General features: G+C 41.3%; 1 protein-coding gene across 2 annotated transcripts in view; it reads right to left on the bottom strand.

The window, feature by feature from the left end:
• azi2 (5-azacytidine induced 2) overlaps positions 1-26429 on the bottom strand; it is a 69986-nt gene that overhangs the window by 5507 nt on the left and 38050 nt on the right. For both annotated transcript variants that reach the window (XM_072575205.1, XM_072575206.1), the window contains exon 8: positions 1229-1353. In XM_072575205.1, coding sequence (XP_072431306.1) covers positions 1229-1353 — 125 coding nt within the window. The remainder of the gene's footprint in view (positions 1-1228; positions 1354-26429) is intronic.

The raw sequence follows: 26429 nt of genomic DNA, 5'->3' as shown, positions 1-26429 counted from the left end.
TTGTAAAGTGCAGCTTTTGCACAGTCAATTGCTTGTACTAGAGATTGTGAGCCAAGAGCCAAAGGAGTTCTGAAAAGTCATACCGGATTCAAAACCTTTAACTGTTTCTCTCTCGACAGATGATTGCCAGTCCCGCTGACTTTAAAATATATATAAAAGATGAATAGCTCTCAACTACCTTACTAGTGAAATAGAACAGGTATTGTTATGTATAAAGGGGTAACAGTGGAATCGTGGTAATGTTGCTGGCTTAATAATCCAGTAGCCCAGGCCAATGATTTAAGAACATGAATTCAAACGTCAGCACAGCAGCAGGAGAAATTTAAATCAATTCATAAATTTGGAATTGGAAACTAGTCTGCAGAATGGTAACCAAAACAATGATCATCGATTGTCATAAAAATCCATCTGGTTCTAATACTATTTCGGTGGAAACATGCCATCCTTAAGCAGCCTAACCTACACCTAATAAAACAAAGAAATGCAGATACTAGAAATCTGAAAAAAGGTCAGAAATTGCTGGAAAATCTCAGAAGATCACTCTGAAGAAGGGTAACTTTCTCTCCACAGACACTGCCAGACCTGCTGAGTTTTTCCAGCAATTTTGATTTTAGCCTGCACGTAACTTCAGCTCTCCAGCAACATGGCTGAGCAAGCCAATGTTGGGCCTGTCAATAACAATGTTGCATGGAAGAATTAAAACATTTTATACTGTGTCAAAAAAAAGTCACAAAGGTTTCAGCAATAAGACTGAAAACAAATCCAAACCAAAAAAGGGGGTAACATACTTTTTTTTGAAGGCAATATATTAACAAGAACAAAATAATATATTTTATATCTTTTAACTTGAAGGCTTGTTTTATAAAATGAAGAATTTTCTTCCTGTCAGTTGAGAAATTGGACAATAAGGTTGCTACAAAATGGCTTGGGTCACACCTCAGCATTGCTTGCAAAGGGTAGTAGTTTTCTCAACTGTGGAGATGAAGCCACAAGAACTGAAAAAAAAATACAGAACACATTTGTTTTGTATGAGTAACACCTTTGTGTGTGAAGCTGATCAACAAGAGATAGACAAGACTAATATACATGAAGGTTAGACGATAGCCTACGTATTTAGACTTATCAGGAGATGCTGACAAGATATATTTGATAGCTGCTCTTTTATTGGTATTGATAGAATCAGTGGTTTAAGGCCGACCATTTCCCCTTCACACGTTACATTACTTACCATTCTTTGTTGAGCCCTGTGTGGCTAACAGTTTTCGCAGAAGTTCAGCTTGTGTCTTTGTCACCAAGTGTAAGTTAGACATTTCTCTCTTCAGATCCTGGTATGGTTTCTGCAAACCAACTTCTCTAAAATAGATTAAAAAAAACTTTCACTGTCTATTTTATCACAAGAACACAGCAAAAAATATATGAATAATGTTAAAATATATAACTTAGATGGAATATCTCTGAAATCATTTTGAGGAATACCTTTCTGAAAAAGGTAAAACATATCAAAAATCAAACATTGAAACTGAATTTTTTTAATGAATAGCAAAATAATTGGGTTTAAGCAAAAACCTACTAAAAGAGAAAAAGATGATGATATGATGGCACCCATATTTACTTTTAGAACAGTTATCAGGTTTTCTCTTAATATCTAGTTTGCTTTTATATATGGCTATAAAGGTCACTGTTTAACATGATTATCAATTCTTTTTTGTTACCAAGCATATATTTTAGTGGTACAGGAGTCAACTTGTGAAAGGGTTACTGGGCTCTTTCTTTTGAAAGTGTTCAGCAGGAAGGGGGGGGGGGGGGCAGTAGAATGAAGTTATAAAAAAAACAAATTATATTTATATTGCACCTTTAATCAAACAAAAAATGTCTAATTTATTGTTGGTTTTCATGTAATGACAGGCTTTAACCAGTTTCTTAAAAGAGACAGAAATTAAGGGAGGGATTTCCAGACTTTCAGGCGGTGTTTTCCAAACGTTTTTCTGCTGTGACCTATTTTAATGCATCACATTTAGTGCGACAGAAGAGTGAAAATTCTGGGGTGCAAGACAGCTGTTGAGTGGGGTGGGGATTCAGACAAGTGTACGGGCACAATGAAACAAGCAAAACACCTATTATTTTGCAAGGTCTGTTACTGTGAGCAATCAACCCAATCAACCCTACCCCTACAGACAAAAGGAAAAGACGTACTCAAATAGGGACCTCATGGTTTATCCCAGATCTGCCAACTCAGAGTATCCACTCCACAGTTGCCTTGGAGCTTGCAACTCGATTTGCGCAAGCCGGAGTTTGTGAACCACCGTTTGGGATCCTATGCCTTAGGGCGAAATAGCTGAAGGCACAGCCACCAATGGTAGAATATTTCAAATTGGGAATGCTGAAGACACTAGAATTAAAATTGTCCATACATCATGGAAAGTTGTATGGTTGAAGATGATAAGAGATAGGAAGGAGAAAGATCACAGAGGGATTGGAAAACAACGATCATTTTTAAAACAGCTTTTTGACTGGGAGCTAAGAGGTCAGTAAGGACTGGCTTGGATAAGGATATAGGCAGAGTTTTGAACAAGCTCAAATTCATGGGGAGTGGAATGTGGGAGGCAGGCCTAATACATTGCAAGGCCACAAAGATAAAAAGTTACGTATGATAGCTTTGGAAGTAGCATCAGAAGCAAAGTTGGGCAGTGCAAAGGTGAAAATAGTTCATCTACATTCTGCAGAACAGACGCATGTCAGATGTTAATCTAAGGATTAAATATGGCAGAAAGGATGCAAACAATCTGGTCGAGTCTTAGCTGTTAGAAAGAGACAGGAATCAGTGGCTAACTTATGGAGATTCTGACAGGGGCTGAAACAATGGCTTTCACATTTCTGTATTTAATTGAAGGAAATGTCTGCCCCTTCAATACAATATTCAGCCAGCTTACAAACAGCAGTGAGCAGTAACAGCTCAATGTTTAAGTCATATTCCACTCTCAAAAGATTTTTTTTTGTTAAGTACCTACTTAATTATTCAAGAAAAATTCAACGACTCATTTATAAGTACACAAAATAGGTTGGAATCTCAGATTGTACTCTCAAACTTGAAGGGAAAGGTAGTCAGAAATGAAGAATAAATAGGGCAACCTCACGGACAATAAAAAGATATGCCAGCGTCAACAATTCCAAACACAGGTCAGAAACATTTCATTATGCACTTTTACAACTTGCTGGAATAATATAGTACTGATCATGTTCTGTTGCAACTGTTCAAATGAGCACAGGTATGAAAATACAGTACCAGCCTCGAGCTGACTAGTATCTGTGACAACACCACTACAATCATTCTGAAGATTGAGCCTTCTGACCTTTCTGTAAGACCAGTTATTTGTCGTGCGTCAAGGGTTTGTGTTCAGTTCCTGTCGTCATGCCTACTGGATCTTAATTACTCACCCCTGCCTGCACATATACCATTCAATGCAGGGAGATAGACAGTCAAGAATCTACTCGCCCAAGCTAACTACAAACTACCTATCAGACTAGAGGTACATGGATGCATCTTTGTGACAACAGCTTTGAAAAATTCCTTCATTACACTGGAAGCATTTATTAACCCCCTACAGTGTGACAGATTTGTGACCCTGAAGGTGAACAGCTTATTTCCTTGGTCAGAGATCTCATCATTAAATTGGGATCCAGGGGTCACTTCATATTACACTAGATTAGCAGAAACTTCACCACTGCAACCACTACTTTCTGCTCATGGAAGTGACCATAAATGAAAAAGACAAAAATGATCTGAACTCTAGGTGATCCAATCCCATAGGATCACACCATACGAATGCTAAATCCATACATCAATAGAATAGCTCAAATCCTGAACAAAAGATTAAACTGGATTATTTGGAAAGGAATTTCCAAGCAGCACAGACTAACGCTTGGAGGCAGTTCTTCATGTTTTCACCCACACAGATGAGGCTAAGTGTAGTGAGCTTCAATAGAATCAAAGTAAACAGGTAGTTACTCGGTATGGTTGATGTCCTGGTAATAGCTGTGAAGTTTTGCAAGGCGTAAATGTAGATTTAATAGGCGTGCGAGCAGGTGGGTGTGACTATTGTAGGACTGGTGAAATCTTTGCAGAATAGTGCTTACCAGTAAGCTGCTTGCATCTGCTTTAATGACATGACATTCATTTGGAGACTAATACTGCTCTGAAAAACATCAATGACTGGGTCATGAACATCATCTTTTGCTTATAGAGCCAAACAGCCCTTCCATCCAAGCCATCCATGTCAACCAGACATTTCAATCTAATAGAGTCCCATTTGCCAGCATTTGGCCCATTTCACTGTAAACCCTTTTCTATTCATATTACCATCTAGATGCCTTTTAAAATGTTGTAATTGTACCAGCCTCCACCGCTTCCTCTGGCAGTTTTTTTTCCAGAAAAAGAACTCTAGGGTTAACTTTTAAATCTTTCCCCTGTCGCCTTAAACCTATGGACTTCCTCACCTTAAGAAAAAGACCTTGACTATTCACCCTCTCCATGTTCTTCATGATTTTATCTATCTCTAATAAAGGTCTCTGATGCTCCATGGAAGAAAAAAAGCCCACCCGTTCAGTCTCTCCCTGGCAACATCCTTGTAAATATATTCTGCACCATTTCAAGCTTAACAACGTCCTTCCTACAGAAGGGCAGCCAGAATTGTACATTGTATTCAAGACGTGTCCTCACCGAAGTCCTGTACAATGGCAAAATGACATCCCAGCTCCTGTACTCAATGCACTGACCAATGAAGTCAAGCGTGCCAAATGTTGCCTTCACCACCCTGTCTACCTGTGACTTGAATTTCAAGGAACTATGCACCTGTACCCTGGGTCTCTTGTCAGCAATGCTCCACAGGGCCTCACCATCTACTGTCTAAGTCCTGTCCTGGTTTGTCTTACCAAAATGCAACACCTCATATCTACCTAAATTAAAGTCCATCTGCCACTCCTCGGCCCATCTGATCAAGATCACGTCGTACTCCAATAATCTTCGCTGTCCATCACAGCACATATTTTGGTGTTATCTGCAAACTTACAAACCATAATTCACATGCAAGTCATTTATAATATGTTGAAAAAGTGAACCCGGCACACCACTGGTCACAGGTCTCCAGTCTCAAAATTATCCCTCCACCACCACCACCCTCTGTCGCCTCCCTTCAAGTCAATTTTGTATCCAATTGACGATTCCCTCCTGGATCCCATGTGGTCTAACCCTATTAACCAGTCTACCATTCGGAACCTTGACAAACACTTTACTGAGGTCTATGCAAACCAAATCTACCACCCATACTTCAATCTTCTTTGTCACTTCAAAAACCTCATTCACCATTGATTTTCCATACACAAAGCCATGCTGACTATCCCTAATCAATCCTTGCCTTCCCAAATGCATATAAATTCTACTTCTCAGGGTTCCCTCCAACAACTTACTCACCACAGACACATGGCTCACCATGTGTCGAGTCTCCAGACTTTACCTTTTCTAGTATGCTTTGAAGCAATTAAGTTAACCATTGATGCTGTGAGCCCAGGCACCAAATGAACAAAAGAATATGTCCTTCAGAAGCTTTAGCAAAGTCAAGACGGACAAAAATTCCAGCAGCAAATGTCAGCAAACCAACTGTAATGAAGGCAGTACAAACTAGTCAACTTTGAATCTTCTGAAAATTGCTGAAGGGGAAAAAGCACATCAAGGGTTTTATCCATAAAAAGTACACAAGGACATACCTTCTTTTTAACATGTTTATTCAGTTCAGAAGTCACAGGTTAATTCCTACGTGCTGGATTGTTGATAGATCAGTCTGCAGCTGTTCCATTTGGTCAATAATAACAAGGTTTTAACCAGAGATTTCTAATCATGGTCTTAGCATCTCCAACTTAGCATGCCTGACCTACTGCGCTTTTCCAGCAACACATTTTTCAGCTCTGATCGCCAGCATCTGCAAGTCCTCCAACTGTCTCTATGCAACAAATCCTCCCAGCTGACCATATAACAAATCCCTTTCATGCTAAGGTGCCTATTTCTTGGATCAAAAAGTTAAAATATGATCTTTCTATGGAAGTAGCTTTTCGTCAAGGTTCAATAATCTGGCGGTTAAGTAGGTCCACAAGTAAACAGACTGGACATTTAGCAATATCCTGAATTAATGGGAGAAGAGGAAAAAAGATTCTGGAATTTGAAGGCACAAAAACGCCTCAATATAATATGGGCAAAGGAGTGCACAAAATGGTGCATGGTCAAAAAATATGTATAAACTGAAAAGGGAGATTTTTAAGAACTCAGTCAGCCATTGCACTTCTGCTAAGTCCCTTTCTAGTGTTCCATACCAGCTCATGATGTTAATCGACACCTGTTCACAATACTACAGCCAATATCAATAACTCATGTCTTCTCACATTACAGGTACAAGATTTTCCATACATTAATGCAATGCTTTTAGAAATTGAAAAAAAATTCATTGAAATTTACAAATGAATGCCAGTTATGTGTGGAAAACGATAAAGTAGAAATTAAGTAAAAATAAAAGATTTATTTTCTGGGGAAGGCAGCACAGTTTAAGAGGCGAGTGATGTTTTTGAAAGCAGTTATTCAATATTCTACGTAACCTGTCTTATTTTCCCTTAAAGTTTGTCAGTCATTTCACAACAGAAGAGAAGTAGAAAGAACATTAAGGAAATTGTTAATAAATGCTTGAGCTCCTCCTAGAGGAGAAACTTTGATCATATTCAATCACATATGTGAATTTATTTTATTCATTCACAGTATGTGGGTTTCACTGACTAGACCAGCATTTATCACTCATCCCTAATTGCCCGGGAGAAGATTATTAGATTAGATTAGATTCCCTATAGTGTGGAAACAGGCCCTTAGGACCAACCAGGCCACACTGACTCTCCAAAGAGTAACCCACCCAGATCCATTTCCCTCTGACTAATGCACCTAGCACTATGGGCAATTTAACACGGCCAATTCACCTGATCTGCACATCTTTGGCCTGTGGGAGGAAACCGGAGCACCCAGAGGAAACCTATGCAGACACTGGGAGAATGTGAAAACTCCACAGTCACCCGAGGCTAGAATAGAACATGGGACCCTGGTGCCGAGAGGCAGTAGCGCTAACCGGTGAGCTGCCTTTTTGAACTGTTTCAGTCCACTTAGTGTAAGTAAGCCCACAATGCTGTTTGGAAGGGAGTTCCAGGATTTCAACACAATGACAGTAAAGGAACAGTGATGTATTTCCAAGATAGAATGGTGACTGGCTTGGACAGTAACTTGCATTCCCATGTATCTACTGCCTTTGTCCCTCTAGTTGATATTGGTTATAGGTTTGGAAGATGCTGGCAAAGATGCCTTGTTACCCAGGACTGAATATTTGTCAACATGGGGCCAATCAAGAGAGCTGCTGTATTGTGAATGCTGTCACATTATGAGTTGCGTTGGAGCTGCACCCACCCACACCAATGGGGAGCATTCCAACAGTCCTGGCTTGTGCACTGGCAACTGTACCCAGGCTTTGGGGAATCAGGTGGTTAGTGTATGATTCCAAGCCGCTGACTTGTCACATTTCATATGACCAGTTAGGTCTGGTCAATTCTAACTCTTACCAGGATGCGGGTAGTAGGGGAGTGAGCAATAGTAATGGCATTGAATGTCATGGGACAATGATTGAGTTCTTTCTTGTTGGAGATAGTCATCATCTGGTACCTTTGTGGTACAAATGCTACTTGTCCTTTGTAAGGTCTTGTTGCATCTGGACATGGGCACTTCAGTATGAGGAATCATGAAAACGTGAAGATTGCACAATCAGCAAAAATTCCCAAAGAATGACACACATATGTCAGGGGTTAAAATAGGAGGCAGATTATACAAACTACGCCTGTTTTCCCTAGAATTTAGAAGATTAGATTAGATTTCATACAGTGTGGAAACCTTCGGCCCAACACGTCCACACCAACCCTCCAAACAGTAACCCACCCAGACCTATTCCCCTACATTTACCCCTGACTAACGCATCTATCACTTTGGGCAATTTAGCCTGGCTAATTCACCTAACCTGCACATCTTTGGATTCTGCAAGGAAATGACAGCACTCAAAGGAAACCCATGCAGACACGGAGAGAATGTGCAAACTCCGCACAGTTTGCCCAAGGCGGGAATCGAACCCAAGCCCCTGGCACTGTGAGGCAGCAGTGCTAACCACTGAGCTTCCAAATGTGGTTGAAGCCTTCAGGGTATGAACAGAAGACAAGGTAAACAAAAACTATTTTTTCACTGGTTGGAGATTTTAGAATTAGGAGGCACAATGTGATATTAGGGCTAGACTATTCGAGAGATATGTTTGGAAGCACTTCTCCAAAGAAAGGGTGAGAGGGGTTTGGAACACACTTCCACAAATGACAAATGATGCTAGATCAGTTTTAAATCTAAAATAAATACATTGATGTTAAGCAAAGGCATTGAGGGACATGGCCCCAAGGCAGACATATGTAATTAGGCCCCACATCTGCCATTTAATGAGATCGTGGCTGAACTGGTTCAAAAAGGGATGAATGACCTAGTCCTGTTCCAAATGAAGGAAGGTCATGAACAAAGCAGCTGAATATGGCTGAGCCCAGGACACTGTTCTGGGGAACTCTGGAGCTGATATTACTGACCTAGAACAACCACAACCATCTTCCTTTGTGCTACTGCCCAACACCCTCATCCTTCCCACAGAGGCTCGTTTTGCAACGGCTCCTTGATCCCACACGGCGTTCAAAGTGGCATCAGTATCAGGGCAGTCAAATCTCAACACAGCTCTTTTGTCATGTTTGAGTAAAGGCAGTCAGCTGAGAGACGCTGGAGAAACTCTGAACTAAGCATTAATAAGCAGATTATTGCTCAGCAAGAGCTGCTTGATGGCAATGGTTTTGACACCTTCCATCACTTTAGTAACTATCAAAATGGGGAGGTAATTGGTCAGGCTGCATTTATCGTGCTTTGTGTATACAGGTTGTACCTGGGCCATTCCCCCTGTTGCTGGGTAGATATCAGTGTTGCGACTGTACTAGAACAGCTTGACTAGGGGCACGGCAAGTTCTGAAGCATAAATTTTCAGTACTATTGCCAGAATGCTGTCAGGGCCCACGGACCTTGCAGTATCCAAGGCCTTCAGCAGCTTCTTGATGTTACATGGTCAATCAAATTGATTGAAAGATAGCTTTTATGGTACTGGGGAATTTCCTCATCATGCACTCAGCTCTGATGACTGAAAGTTGTTGCAAATGTTTCAGCCTTGTCTTTTGTGCTGATGTGCTGGGCTTCCCCATAATTTTTTGAAGGAGACATTTGTGGATTTGTACTTCCTCAGTGAATTTTAAAATTATCCAACAACACAACTGGACATGGCAGAACTGCAAAGCTTAAGACCATTAGATATAGGAACAGAATTATGCCACTCTGCTCATCGAGTCTGCTCCACCATTCAATCATTGCTGATGTGTTTCACAACTTCGTTCTCTTGCTTTCACCCCATAACCTTTGATCTCCTTACAAGTCAAGAATCAAGAATTTCTGTCTTAAACACACTCAATGACTTATTGCCTCTGAAGGCTGAGGAAACCAAGTTCCACAGATGCACCATCTGGTTGAAGAAATTACTCATCGGTTCCAAGGATTGTCCCTTCATTCTGAAGCTGTGCCCTCAGTTCTTAGTATCTCCAATGAATGGAATGATCTTTTCCATGTCCACTCTATTCAGGCCTCATTATTACGTAAGCTTCAATGAGATTCCACCCCGCCCCCCGCCACCCCATCTTTCTAAGTCTACCAAGTACAGACCCAGACTCCTCAAGAGCCCATCATACAATAAGCTGTTCATCTCCAGAATCATTCTTATAAACCCCTCTTGACCCTCTCCAAGGCCAGTACATCTTTTCTCGGAGAGAGGGTCCAAAATCGTTCATGATATTCCAAATGCAGTCAGACAGAACCTTTCATAGTCGCAGTTCATTCTGCTCTTGTACTCTAGCGTTCCCGAAATGAATACTTACTTTTGCTTTTTAACATTTGCTTTCCCAATTGTGAATTGAATCTGAAGTGGGACTCCTAGATCCCCTTTTGCTTCAGATTTCCAAAGCTTTTTGCTTGCTTAGAAAATAGTCTATGCTGCCATTCGTCCTAGTTCATAACCCCAAACTATATTCTATCTGCCTATTTTCCTACCCTGTCCAAGGACTTTTGCAGCCTTCCTGCCTTAATACCACCTGTCCCTCCACCCATTTATATAATCTGCAAACTTAAAAATGCCTTCAGCTCCTTCTTCAAGATTTATAATGTGTAACAAATAATTGTGGTTCCAACAGTGACCTCTGAGGAACTCCACTACTCACCAGTTACCATTCTCAGCCAGATAGCTTTATCCACACACTCTGCCTTCTGCTAGCCAGTAAGCTTGGTGCTGCTCCTGGCAAGTCCTGCTGCACTCTTCATTGATATACTTGCTTCATTGGTAAATTTTAAGAGTGTGTATACTAATCAAGCAAGCCTGAGAGGATAATTCTAAGATATGCGAAGCATCAGGTGGGGAGGGAAAAGAAACAAGAACATTTCTCCTTTTATTCCTTGGATCTCACACTGCAAATAAGCAGATCGTTCAATAAATCAGGAAATTTCAATAGTTAATAAGAAGAATAAATTTACAACGATTCAATTACAATTTCCTGATTTTCATCTGGTTAAGGCAAAAACTCCCTATATAGTGTTTCTATAGTTCATCACTTTAGAGTGCTGACAGAGTATTGCAAAACTGAACCCATGCTACAATTGTTGTTTCATTTTAATTGTCCATTACATATTTAATTCAAAAAACTAATCATAATCTCGATCATTGTAATCATGTTTTCAATTGGTGAGGACGACGGGAAAGGCAACCTGAAGAAATGAGATGACCAAAACCAGTGCTCATCATGAATCATATTAAAATATATAGCACAGGGCAATCCCTGGGTAGCAAGTTCTGTTTTAGAGATGAATCTTAAGACAACTTATAAGCAAATCAGAACATAATGTAGGACAGTGTAATACAACCATTTCCTATATTCATGAATGGTTGCATGTCAGGTTTTTAAAATTACTAAAATCCTTGTATGAGTTTGTGCTAGTCAGTATGAGCCTTCGTAAATGAGGGCTCCCCTATGTACAGGAGAAAGTGAGGGCTGCAGATGCTGGAGATCAGAGTCAAAATGTGTGGCGCTGAAAAAGCACAGCAGGGTCAGGCAGCATCTGAGGAGCAGGAGAATCAACATTGAGAGCATAAACTCTTCATCAGGAATGTGGGGGTTCATCTTGTCCTACCCGTCCATCTTTATTCCCACCTATCTGCTCTGACCTATCACCATCACCACCCACCCCCACCTTCATCTCCCTATCACATTCCTAGCTACCTTCTCCGCCGCCCCTCGCCCCTCCCCCCACCATCCCCACCCCCTTCCATTTATATCTCAGCCCCCTTGGCCCAGTATTCTATATTGGGTTTTCGCAGGTCTGAACGAGACTGAGACAAACCATTCTGAATTCAAAAAGGAAGATAAAACTTGCATTTTAACAACAGCTTTTGCATTTTCAGAACATTTACACCTAATGATGTCTGCCTGAAGTGACGTCACTTCGATAATGTAAATTTCCCAGACAGCATGCATAAAATTGTGCAATGTTACAAATTCAAGTAATTATTTTAAACTGGTTGTTAATGCAGCTATTAGCATAATCTAATAAGTTGGCCTTGGTCAAACAACAGAATTCACCTTGAATCAGATGCACATCTGTTTCTCCAGTCCCAGCATAAACTATGTATTGTTAACAAGTGAATAAGGCTTTGGCCACAAGGTAGACATTAGACTGTTGTTAAAATAGTTCACGTGGGAGTTGGATGTCAAGTGAAATGATTAAACAATCAGTTAGCCCTTAAAATATTTCTCTTCCAAATCATTACATTAAATGTATTTAAATATGAAAGTAAGCAAAGTCTGCAGATGATACCAATGACAGACAGTGGAATCAAAGTTGGAGAATGAGCTGAACAAACCATCAGAGCCTAATAGCCAGGACTCAGGCCAAAATCAGCAGTGATTTCCATCCCTGTCTTTGGTTTAAAGTACCATGAGGCTTATACTGAATGGAAACATAACCCTTGTAAATCTTTTTCTTCTGCAGGTGTATAGAACTCTAAGCAAGTAAGCTTTTAGAATGCAGCTTCACAAACTTGGCTGCTAGGCTTATGTCATTATAGTTTTGCCCATTTACACAATTTCCACAAAGAGCTTGCCTCTTTAAAAAAAAAGTTAAATTTAAAAAAAAATGGGGCCTCGCTTTTCGCAAATTGGTTTCTCTGTTTCCAACTTTACAAGTGACATTGCTTCAATATAGCAACAAATAGATAATTTAGTACTCCAAAAGAGTGTGCCGCCATTCGATGACATCATGTTTCATGTGTCACCCAAATCTATATTTGTCCCATGCTCCTCAAGACCTTTAGTTAACAAAATTCTATCAATCTCAAGTCTAAAATTATCAATTGATCTAGCATTGCCTGCTATTTGCAGAAGAGGTCCAAACTTCCACTTAGCCTTGTATGTAAACTAATTCCTCACCTCCTTTATGAAAGGGTTAGTTCTATTTCAAAACTTATGCACATCCGAATTCTAAACTCAATCATCACTGGAATTTTTTTTCTTCCTTCAGCTATCTTTAGTACCCTTCAATATTGTAAATAATTCTGAAATTACCCTTCAAGCTTCTTAACTCCAGGGACTTCAATTTTAGTTTATCTAATTGACTTTTCATAATTTAATCCTCGAGGTTCAGGTAGCACTCTAGTAAGGCAACACTACACACACTCCCAGACCAATATATTTTGGTATCTGCCTTCTTCCTTTCCTGGCTGCTCCTTCCTCCATAACCACACTTCTATCTCATCACTTTGTCCTCTCTGCCACAATCATCCTGATCACTTATCCCACATTTCCAAATCCTACTTAGAGTCATAAAGACGTACAGCACTAAACAGACCAGATATCCTAAATTAATCTAATCCCATTTGGCCCATTACCTCCTAAGTATTTCGTATTCATTTACCCATCTGGATGCCTTTTCAATGTTGTAATTGTACCAGCCTCCACCACTTCCTCTGGGAGCTCATTCCACATATGCACTACCCTCATGAAAAAGTTGCCCTTTATGTTCGCTTCAAATCTTTCTATTCTCACCCTAAACCCAAACCCTCTGGTTAGGGATCCTCTACCCAAGGGAGGAGACCTTATCTATTTACCCTATTCATGCCTCTCGTGATTTTATAAACCTCTAAGGTCACCCCTCAACCTCTGATGCTCCAGGGAAATAATGCTAATAAAATTCAGAGAGTCTTCAACAGTGAGTTGCCTAGAAATATCCATTGTATCTGCTTTGTATATTGGTTAAGAAATAAAATGTTGGTAAAGAATCTGGCATTCCAGAGAATGCCTGCAATTTACAAGTAGCTATGGGATCCTTCATCAGAGGGGACATAAAGAACTTCAGTTTTGCACTCTTTCAAAAGGTCGTATTGTCAGCAGTGCAGCACTCTCTCAGTACCACACAAGTGGTACTATCCTAGAATGCAGTTTAAATCTATAGCGATTTCAATCAGGATAATGCGACGATCGAACCAATGCGATTACTCAAGAGATGAAAGGGTATACAAAACTTTAAATTTGTTTGGTGGAAGTTGGATTCAACACATTTGCCATGAATAGAAATTAGGAATGAGGAGGGACCACGAGTGTAATTAACCGACACATCAAAACTTAGATTATGCCTGCATCACCAAGGGCATGACAGCAGTATTTGCAGTTAAAGACGGCAAGATGTAATGCAATTAAAAAGGTAAGAAAAAGAAGGGGGTCAGTGGAGTTGTAGTATTAGAGGTACATAAATAACAAAAAAGTGACACCCATATGGATTGAGAAAATGGGTAAAAGAGCAAGTGAAAGAAAGAAAAACAAGAATCTTATCTTGTCATTAGTTACGAGGATACGGTAGCACAGTATTATAACTGACCACGTCAGCAATACTATCTTATGAATGATTAAAAACACCAGAAATAGAAACTAATAGGTAGATGGAGAGGAGTGAACACAAAGATAGACAGGCTGGCATCTGTAGCACCTTACAGAACCTTCCAGGTATAACTGTTATACTAAAAACAAATGCAAGTGCCAAAATACAATTTTTATTTATTCACAAGAATTGGGCTTCACTGACTTGGCCACCATTTCCAAAGGCCAAGACAGCAGGGGGGAGCTGCAGTTAATTTAAGATAGGCTCACCCACAATGCTGTTAGGGAATGATGGCTGCATTTTGACCCAATGACATCAGTGACCCATCAACCATAACCACTTCCTTTGTGCTAGGTCAGACTCTAATCAGCAGGGAATTCTCCCTCACAATTCACACTGACTTTAGTTTACTGGGGTTTTTGATGCCAAATGAATTATTGGTGTAAAGGTTAGTCACTCTTACCAACCTGAGTTTCAGCTCTTTTGTCATGTTTGAACCAATATGTAGTAAGTTCAAGAACTGAATGACAGTGGTCATTATCAAACTAAGTGAGAGCAAGCAGGATACTGTTGGACAGCACAATTGATTATCCCTACATGAATTTGCTGATGATTAACAGTAGACTGTTTTGGCTGTTAATTGGCTGTGCTACATTTGGATGCTGTTTTACGTACAGGACATACCTCGGCAATTTCCCACATTGCTGGATAGATGTTAATACTGTAGCTGTATAAGAACAGCCTAACTAGGGTGCAGTAAGCTCTGGAGCACAACTAAAATTTACGGTTACATAATAATGATGAATCTGTTTGTCATGTTCGCTCAGAAGGTTAAACACAGGCGAGAATGCAGAGGGCAACTCCACTGCTTCTCTTCAAAAATAGGGTCAAGGGTCTTTTTACATACAATGACCAGAAAACAGACAAGGCCTCAAGGAAGTTAAGGACAAATTATGTAAGCAAATCTATAAAATGATGGAAAAGGTAGAACTGCAATCATTGGGACATTCAACTTAGTACTGAACAAACTGGAAGATGGAGTAGGGAAGTGGAATGGACTGTTAACAGCATATTTCAGATTCCACTCTTTGTAGCTATTTAAGAAGTTCAACAAAAGACTAACCACTACTGGGTTTAGTAATGGGAAGTGACTCAAATTATGAGAAATAAGTGGGGAGGAATATACAGGCAACAGAAAACGTTAATAAAAAGATGTAGTTGAGCGGGACAAAGACCAACATGTTTAAGAAAAAGGAAATTTTGATGGAATGACACTAGTAGGGCATCTCCCTTCTCAAAACATGCATCCGCATGACTTCAGAGCTTGGTTCAGAACCTAATATCAGGCAGTGATGAAAGAGTCCTGCATCTTTGGCGATGTGTGAAACAAAGGTCTAGTCTGTTAAAACTTGATAAACATTTTACTAAAATTATGGAATTGTTTTCCTGATATGCTTACTAACATTCATGCCTCAACAAAATAGATGGATCATTCTTTAATTTCATTTACTGCTTGCGATACAGTAATTTGTGCAAGTTGAATGCCATGATTGCCTAAAAGTCTGTAAGTACTTTATTTTCTTCCATCTTTCATTTCATGCTTTCTATTTTAAGCAATTTTCAAGTCAGCTAACTTGAAATTAATTCATTAATTGCTCAATGTCTCTAACAGGCTCATGCTGCACAGTAAATTCCAATATCTGCAATGAAGTAATCGCGACCTTATGGTGGCATTTTTGTGGTGCTGAAATTCAGCTATATAATCAGGAACAATTAAAACATTAGGTTAAAGATTGTAAACATTAAATTGTGGGAGGCAGCCAGAGTAAAAGGAGGACTAAACTTTCTTTTATACTGTAGTGTTATAGAGTCATAGAGATGTACAGCACGGAAACTGACCCTGCTGTCCAACCTGTCCATGCCGACCAGATATCCCAACCCAATCTGGTCCCACATGCCAGCACCTGGCCCATATCCGTCCAAACCCTTCCTATTCATATACCCATCCAGATGCCTTTTAAATGTTGCAATTGTACCAGCCTCCTCCACTTCCACTGGCAGCCCATTCCATACACGTACCATCCTCTGCGTGAAAATGTTGCCCTTTAGGTCTTTTTTATATCTTTCCCCTCTCACCCTAAACCTATGCCCTCTAGTTCTGGATTCCCCCATCCCAGGGAAAAGACCCTGTCCACTTATCCTATCCATGCCCCTCATGACTTTATAAACCTCAGATGCTCCAGGGGAAACAGCCCCAACCATTCAATCTCTCCGTATAACTCAAATTCTCCAACCCTGGCAACACCCTTGTAAGTTTTTTTTTGAACCCTTTCAAGTTTCACAACATCTTTCCAATAGGAAGGCGACCAGAATTACACACAAAAGTCCAACAGTTGCCTAAACAATGTCTTGTACAGCCACAACATGACCTCCCAACTCCTGTACTCAATACTCTGACCTATAAACGAAAGCATACCAAACACTACCTTCACTATCATATCACCTGCTATTCTATTTTCAAAGAGCTATGAACCTGCACTCCAAGGTTCAATAACGCTCTCCAGGATCTTACCATTAAGTGTATAGGCCCTGCTAAGATTTGCTTTCTCAAAATGCAGCACCTCACATTTATCTAAATTAAACTCCAACTGTCACTTCTCAGCCCATTGGCCCATCTGATCAGAGGTAACCATCTTTGCTGTCCACTACACTTCCAATTTTGGTGTCATCCGCAAACTGACTAATTAGACCTCTTATGTTCACATTCAAATCATTTACATAAATGAAGAAAAGTAGAGGACCCAGCACCAATCCTTGAGATTCTCCACTGGTCACAGGCCTCCAGTCTGAAAAACAACCCTCCACTACCATCCTCGGTCTTCTACCTCTGAGCCAGTTCTGTATCCAAATGGCTAGTTCGCCCTGTATTCCATGAGTGTTACCCGAGTGCTAGTGCTCCTTTCCTTGCAAGTTATCCTCATTTTTAATATCGACTCCCCTCCCACATTCTGTTGGGATCTCCCAAAACAGAGTCAAGTTCTTTCAGATCAAGATTTTAGCCGAATAGCTGATTTTAAAAAAATCCATTAAAAGCTACTGGAATACAAACTTCCACAGAATCTCAAGTTCATAAATCACCTAGATCAGGGCTTCTCAATTGTGGGTTATGAACCCAGTGAGGTCATGCGAAGAAAGTTTGAGGTTGTGAGCTTCAAGGCAACAGGGGTCACTGCAAAAACAATTGGTATGGCTCCTTTAAATCCTCTCTGTTCCATCAGCAAGTGTGGCCTAAAGGACAAATCTTTGAGGATTAATTGCAATTGCAGAAGAAAGCATGTGACAATAGGTTTTTCTCTTTCGAATAAACAACTCTGCTATTTAAACAATTCCCACCATGCTGAATATCTCCCGCAAACCACACGCAGCAGCTGACGCTTACCCTGCCTCCCATTCAGGAGTCAGACTCCATTTTATTGTTCAGCACCTGAAGCTATTTACTCACACCCTTCCCGTAAAACATCCTCAGCACATTCTCTTCCACAATCACAAAATCGGAGGCATTAGAGTGGAAACAGATCAGAAAAAAAATATTTGATCAGCTCTAGACTAAGTCAAGGTAAATGTAAAGAAAGAAATTCATGATTACTGAATGCCTCAAAGTGCTCTTCAAAAATACAATGTTGACAATAATGTTGTAAAGTATGACAGACAGGAGTCAATTGCTGGTTTTTTGTATTCACAAAGTGATAATAACTAGGCAAAGGCAGCAAATCCAGTGCTGCTCCTAGCCTGGGCACCCAGTTCTAGCCCCACCTCAAACCCAAACATTACAAGTTCCTTACAACGCTTATGTAATTTCTGTTCCAGGCCCTGTGACCAGACAATATGCTTTATCATCAAGTTGATTGGGGAATGAATAACAACCAGCACTCTGGGCTAAATCCTTTGCTCTTATTCAAAAGACTGTCATGGAAACATTTACAGCCAAAAGAGGTGGCAACTGGCATTTTGACTTAAATCTCCAGCACTGTAGTTTTACTGCACCAGAGAGTATCAATTATTATCTTTAAAAAGCCTGTGACTCGGAGGCAAAAATGCTACAACTGAAATTAAAAGTAACATAAGGATTCATATTATGATACACAAATACAGTATCCCTTAGTTGAACAGACATAATATAAAGGGGAGACAAATAAACGAGTAACAGAATGCCCTCATCCGCCTTTTATCAATCAGGCCTGCAGACATGATCTTACCCCTGGCAGTGTCGCAACAAGTAAGCATGCACAATTCTCATGGAAATGAAGTCACACCTTCACACTGAGAATATCCTACAACGTATTGTGAGAAACTGTCACCGGTCACAGACTTCAAACAAACCTAGCACCTCAATGCAGACACAGCATCCGTGAAATACTGTGGGCCATCAACAGCAGCAGAATCAGACTCAACATTGAAACCTCATGGCATGGCACATCACCCGCTTGACCATTCCTAGCCAAGCAAAGGGTTTAGTGGAGAGTGAAGGGCATGCTGGTAGCAGCATCAAGGCATATGTAAAAATAAAGCGTTGACTAGGTGAAGTCACCTAAGGATGGAATCGAACCTGGATGTCTGGCACTGCGAAGCAGTAGTGCTAACCACTTAGTCACAGTGTCACCCCTTGCATGACAAACAGCATAAGCAGCAAGTGACAGACACTGTAAAGCAATCCCAAAATCAATGGATCAAATCTAAACTCAGCAAGTCCTGCTGAATGAATAGTAATGAACGAAACAAACTCCCTACACAAGGAAGCTCAACACTTATCCCCAACCTCAATGATGGAAGAGCCAGCACAGTGCAAAAGATAATCTGCAAATACTTCAGCAATCTTTGGCAATAAGTGCTGAGCAGATGACCTATCACAGCCTTTGTCAGTGCTCCTCAGCATTACTGATACTCAGCATTACAGTCTTCAGCCAACTCTACTCAATCCAAGAGACTCTGGATACTTCAAAGACTATGGGCCCTGACAATGTTCTGGAAAGAGTACTGAAGACTTGTGCTCTAAAACTTGCCAAGCAATTTCAATATAGTTATAACACTGGCATCAACGCAGCAATTCTGAAAATTGCCCAGGTATCTCACATCCACAAAAAGCAGGACAAATCTAAGCCAATTACTGTCAGAGTCATAGAGAGGTACAGCACGGAAACAGACCCTTTGGTCCAAGCCGTCCGTGCCGACCAGATATCTCAACTCAATCTAGTCCCACCTGCCAGGACCCAGCCCATATCTCTCCAAACCCTCCCTATTCAAATATCCATCCAGATGCCTTTTAGATGTTGCAATTGTACTAGCCTCCACCACTTCCTCTGGCAGCTCATTCCACACATGCACTACCCTCTGCGTGAAAAAGTTGGCCCTTAGGTCTCTTTTATATCTTTCCCCTCTCACCCTAAACCTATGCCCTCTAGTTCTGGACTCCCCCACTCCAGGGAAGAGACTTTGTCTATTTATCCTATCCAAGCACCTCATGATTTTATAGACCTCTATAAAGTCACCCCAGCCTCCGACACTCCAGGGAAAACAGCCCCAACTTATTCAACCTCTCCCTATATTTCAAATTCTCCAACCCTGGCAATATCCTTGTAAAACTTTTGAGCCCTTTCAAGTTTCACAACATCCTTCACAACATCCTCTCTATTGCAATATTGCATGCAATATACCAAAAGTGGCCTAACCAATGTCCTGTACAATGGCAGCATGACTCCCCAACTCCTGTACTCAATACTCGGACCAATAAAGGAAAGCATACTAAACGCCTTCTTCACTATCCTATCTATCTACGACTCTACTTTCAAGGTGCTATGAACCTGCACTCCAAGGTCCCTTTGTTCAGCAACACTCCCCAGGACCTTACCATTAAGTGTACAAGTCCTGCTAAGATTTGCTTTCCCAAAATACAGCACCTTGCATTTATCTAAATTACATTCCATTTGCCACTCCCCAGGGACTGGCCCATCTCATCCAGATCCCACTGTAATCCAAGGTAACCTTCTTCGCTGTCCACTACACCTCTAATTTTGGTGTCATCTGCAAACTTACTAAATACACCTCTTAAGCTCACATCCAAATCATTTATATTCACGACAAAAAGCAGTGGACCCAGGACCGATCCTTGTGGCACTCCATTAGTCACAGGCCTCCAGTCTGAAAAACAACCCTCCACCACCATCCCTCTGGCTTCTACCTTTGAGCCAGTTCTGTATCCAAACGGATAGTTCTCAGTGTTCTGTGAGATCTAACCTTGCTAACCAGTCTCCCATGGGGAAGCTTGTTGGATGCCGAACTGAAGTCCATATTGATCACATCTACCGCTCTGCCATCCTCAATCCTCTTTGTTGCTTCTTCAAAAAACTCAATCAAGTGTGTGAGACATGATTTCCCACACAGAAAACCATGTTGACTATCCCGAATCAGTCCTTGCCTTCCCCAATATACGTACATCCAGCTCCTCACAATTCCCTCCAACAACTTGCCCACCACCGAAGTCAGGCTCACTGGTCTATAGTTCCCTGGCTTGCCCTTACCACCTTTCTTAAACAGTGGTACCACACTAGCCAACCTCCAGTCTTCCAGCACCTCACCTGTGACTATCAATGATACAAATATCTCAGTGAGGGGCCTGACAATCACTTCCCGAGCTCTGCACAGAGTTCTAGGGTACACCTAATCAGGTCATAGAGTCATAGTCATAGAGACGTACAGCATGGAAACAGACCATTCGGTCCAACCCGTCCATGCCGACCAGATATCCCAACCCAATCTAGTCCCATCTGCCAACACCTGGTCTATATCCCTCCAAACCCTTCCTATTCATATACCCATCCAAATGCCTCTTAAATGTTGTAATTGTACCAGCCTCCACCACTTCCTCTGGCAGCTCATTCCATACACGTACCACCCTCTGCGTGAAAAAGTTGCCCCTGAGGTCTCTTTTATATCTTTCCCCTCTCCCCCTAAACCTATGCCCTCTAGTTCTGGACTTCCCGTTCCCAGGGAAAAGACTTTGTCTATTTATTCTATCCATGCCCCTCATAATTTTGTAAACCTCTATAAGGTCACTCCTCTGCCTCCGACGCTCCAGGGAAAACAGACCCAGCCTGTTCAGCCTCTCCCTGTAGCTCAGATCCTCCAACTCTGGCAACATCCTTGCAAATCTTTTCTGAACCCTTTCAAGTTTCACATCATCTTTCCGATTTATCCATTTTTATGCATTTCAAGACATCCAGCACTTCCTCCTCTGTAATATGGACATTTTTCAAGATGTCACCATCTATTTCCCTATATTCTATATCTTCCATGTATTTTTCCACAGTAAACACATGCAAAATACTCGTTCCATCTCTTCCCCCATCTCCTGCAGCTCCACACAAAGGCCGCCTTGCTGATCTTGGAGGGGCTCTATTTTCTCCCTAGTTACCGGTTTGTCTTTAATGTACTTGTAAAAACCCTTTGGATTCTCCTTAACTCTATTTGCCAAAGCTATTGCATATCCCCTTTTTGTCCTGCTGATTTCCCTCTTAAATATACTCCTACTGCCTTTATAATCTTAACGATTCACTCAATCTATCCTGTCCATACCCGACACATGCTTCCTTCTTTTTCTTAACTCAACCCTCAATTTCTTTCGTCATCCAGCATTCCTTATACCTACCTGCCTTTCCTTTCACCCTAACAGGAATATGCTTTCTCTGGACTCTCATCATCACATTTCTGAAGGCTTCCCATTTTCCAGCCGTCCCTTCACATGCCCTGCCTTATTTCCCAAGAGTAGGTCAAGTTTTGCACCTTCTCTCGTAGGTACATTCTCACACCGAAATCAGAAAATGTTTCCTGTACACTTAAATTCCTCTCCATCTAAACACTATGGCAGTCCCAGTCTATGTTCGGAAAGTTAAAATCCCCTACCATAACCATCCTATTATTCTTACAGATAACTGAAATCTCCTTACACATTTCCTTCTCAAATTTCCCTCTATGACTATTAGGGGGTCTATAAGACTATCCAATAAGGTGATTATCCCTTTCTTATTTCTCAGCTCCATGTAAATACCTTCCTTGGATGCATTTCTGGGAATATCCTCCCTCAGCACAGCTGTAATGCTATCCCTTACCAAAAATACCACTCCCCCTCCTCTCTTACCTCCCTGTCTGTCCTTCCTGTAGCATTTGAATCCTGGAACATTAAGCTGCCAGTCATGTCCACCGCTGAGCCACGTTTCTGTAATTGCTGATATCCCAGTCTCATTTTCCGAACCATGCCTCAAGTTCATCTGCCTTTCCTGTTAAAATTCATTTCGTTCAATGCAAGAGGCTTAAGTATCAGTCCTACCTTGTTCTCTGCTTTGTCCCTGTCTGCCCGTTTGGCATACTTTTCTCAACTGCACCAGTCTCCGATTGAACTCTTTCCTCACTATCTCCCTGGGTCCCAAACCTCCCTCCCCACCCCTTCCAAGTTTAAATCCTCCTGAGCAGCTCTAGCAAATCTCTCTGCCAGTATACTAGTCCCCTTCCAATCTATCCTTTTTGTACAGGTCATTTCTACCCCAGAAGAGATTTCAATGATCCAAAAATGTGAATCCTTCTCCCATATATACATCTGCCCTATCCTCCCATTCCTACCCTCACTAGCTCGGAGCATCGGGAGTAATCCAGATATTACTACTCTCAAGGACCTCCTTTTAAAATTCCTGCCTAACTCTGTATTCTCCCTTCAGAATCTCAACCTTTTCACCTCTTATGTCATTGGTTCCAAATGTGGACAATGACCTCCTGCTGGGCCCTCTCCCCACTTCAGAACATTCTGCACCCTCTCTGAGACATCCTTTATCCTGGTACCAGGGAAGCAAAACCATTCTGATTTTCACTGCTGGCCACAAATGTCCGCCTGTGCCTCGGACTAGAGAGTACCCTAACACAATTGATCTCTTGGAACCCGATGTACCCCTCATTACATTAGAGCCAGTCTCAATACCAGAAACTTGGCTGTTCATGCTACATTCCCCTGAAAATCCATCTTCCCTACCTTTTCCAAAACAGCATACTTGTTTGAAATGAGGATAGCCACAGAAGACTCCTGCACTCTGCCTACCTCTCTTACCTTTCCCGGACTTAAACCATCTATGTAACTGTATCTGAGACTTTCCCCCCTTCCTATAACTGCCACCCATCAACCCCCTTGCTCTTGTAAATTCCTCACTGCCTGTAACAGTCGCTCCAACTGATCCATTTGATCTGATAGGATTTGCAACCAATGGCAGTTATTGCAGATATAATCCACAATAACCTGTAAACTCTCCCTAAATGCTCACATCCAACAAGAGCATTTCACTCTACTAAGGGCCATTCTTGCCTCTTCCAATCTACAGACCCAGAAAATAGCCCCATCTGGTTCCTGTACAAAACACTGCTCCAGGCTATCTTAATACACATGGTTCATATTTTTACATTTAAATCGAGAGACAAAGCTCCATAAAACAAAAATAAAATCAAGAAATAACCCACTCTTCTCACTAATGCAGACTTACAGCAATTCCACACTTAAAACTATTTACCTATCTCTGTGCTGTGACCTCTCCCAAACGGGTTCCTCCAAGATCGGTTGTGAACTTCACTGTTTGTTAATTTCTCAGACACTCCGACATCCAGCAATACATGAATTCAACAGCAAAGGCAGTAACTGCGCAGGTTCACTACTGATAATCAAGGGTAGACAGCAAAGTGATCAAAGGTGTCATCAACATAGTAGTTGCCCTGCTCACTGACACCCAATTTGGGTTCCATCAGGAACATTTAGCTCATTACAGCCTTGATTCAACTGTGGGTAATGGGCAGGCGATGGTGGGCAGGGTGCTGTTTTGGAATTTACCTGCACTTCACACAACTTAGTTTACTGCATTTGCTGCTCACAATGTGGTCTCCTATGCATTGGGGAAATAAAGCGTAGACTGGGTGACTTTCGCAGAACACCTATGTACTGACAAGACCGACCCTGAGCTTCCACTTGCCTGACACTTCAACACACCACCCTGTCCCCGGTCAACATCCCCATCTCAGGCTTACTGCAGAGGTCCAGCGAAGCTCAGCATTTCATTTACTGCTTGGGGACCCTGCAGCCTTCTGGACTCAATATAGAGTTCAAATTATTTTAGAGCTCGAGTTATCCCATGTCCTTACCCCAACCCCTACACACCAAGAACAAATTGCTGGAAAAGCTCAGCGGGTCTGGCAGCATCTGTGGAAAGAAATCAGAGTAAACGTTTCGGGTTCAGTGACCCTTCCTCAGGACACATGCCAGGCGTTACCGTCATTGTATGTCATAGCAGACTAGACATTGCTAGCCACTTTAGCCCTGGTTAATAGCTAATCACCCTCCTAGGCACATCACTCCCATTCCTCTGTCCAACTGTTTTTCTTTCTTTGGGCTCTATCCCAACCATCATTCACTCCTTACCACTCCCTCATACCTTATCATCTGCATATAAACTGACATTTTCCTAGCTAACATCAGTTCTGAGGAAGGGTCACTCAACCTGAAACATTAACGCTGATTTCTCTGTAGTTTTTTCAGTAATTTCTGCTTTTGTCCCATCAGCTAATGTGCTGCCTACATATGTATTTTCAGTTGATGCTTGAGCACAGGTCAGCAATTTCACCCTTTCACTTCAGAACAGCAAGGTTATTAATGCACTGCTGCACTTCTCACCGTAAAAGGGTGGCATCACCATCCAAGTTTCAAATGCTGACTTCACTGTATGGTCCTTCAGACTCGAGAAGGTCACAAAAATTAATTTCCACAAGTTTACTAACCACATCCTCAGACATTGTTACAAGCAGCAGCAAAGCTTTGATGAGAGAACTAGCTATTATGAGGTGCTAGACTTCTGACAGCACTTCTACTGATTACCATATACTGCCTCTCTCAGCAGCACATCAGTTGGAAGATGCAATCAGGGTGGTAGAGGTACAAAGTTAGTTTGGGTGTGTGTGTTGGGGGCGGGGGGGGGGGAAACCTCAATATCCATCTTGAAGAGTTGATTGGACCACTACAGACTGAGCTGGCTGAGTCGGACATGTTACTGATGCCAGATTGGTCTTGCAGCAGGTGATGAGAGCATTAACAAGAAAGAAAAAAAACCTTATTTGATCTTTGCCTCATTGATCTACCCAGCATAGATGCAACTGTCCATAACAGCATAGGTAGAAATGGCTACTGTGTAGTCCTTGTGGAGACACTGGCCCACCTTCACACAGAGTATACTCACCACGGTTCTACATGGGAGAGATTCAGAAGAGATCTAGTATCTTCAAGTTCAGCATCCAGAAGGGACTGGGTACCATCAGTGGTAGCAGAACTGTATTCAACAACTATCTGTAACCTATGGTCCAGCATAGCCCTCACTCTACCATTACGATTAAGTCAAGGAATCAACCCCGATTCAATGAGGAGCATCGGAGGGTGTATCAAGGCAGAACAAGCCTTACCTAAAGTGTCTATTTGGTGAAGTTACAACAAAATTTCTTGCATTTCAAAAAGAAGTACAGGATAGATCTAGGTGATCCCACAATCAATGGATGAGATAGACAAACAACTATTACACGTCACTGGAAACATAGGGGCTTGATTACCAACATGCTGCCCTGGACATGTCATAAAGTCAATTTAAAAACCACAACACCTCAATTGACCTGCTATTTAGACCAAGGTTGACAGAAAACACGGCCCAGGTTTTCTGTACTTAACAAGAACCACTATTTATTACAAGTAAATACTCTAGATTACAGGTAAACAGTTATGAACTGCCAGCAAAAACTTTCCCATTCTCTCTCACGCACAGAAGGAACTAAAAACAGGCAGAGGAAAGACTTGGGATCACGGTTCAGTGGTTCCAGAGACAATTCTTGTGGTTCTCGTGATGGTCAGAAACAGCTTTTCAATCTTTTCTCCGGATATTTCCATTTGTTTGAGGGGAGCACAGGGGCTGGTTTGCACACAAAAGGTCTGGTGTTATTAATTCAGAATTAACAGCTTACAGCAAATACTGGGAGAAAAATAAAATAGGTTCTCTCAAGAGTAAAAGTAGCTTTTATTGCAGACAAAAGGACCACGTCTTTTTATTTTGGTTTATTTAGAAAATGTGGACTGCAATGAGGATGAAGTCTTTTCAAAAATACAAAATTTACCAAAATGACAGTATAACCCTGTAGCAGAATTTGATACCAATTGTGAATGTTGTTTTGTGGCTGAGAGTTTCTGCATGTGTAGATGATCAGC

Source organism: Chiloscyllium punctatum, chromosome 8, assembly GCF_047496795.1.
Source record: "Chiloscyllium punctatum isolate Juve2018m chromosome 8, sChiPun1.3, whole genome shotgun sequence".
In the NCBI taxonomy this organism is placed as follows: Eukaryota; Metazoa; Chordata; class Chondrichthyes; order Orectolobiformes; family Hemiscylliidae; genus Chiloscyllium; species Chiloscyllium punctatum.
This window is presented reverse-complemented; position numbering and strand designations above follow the sequence as displayed.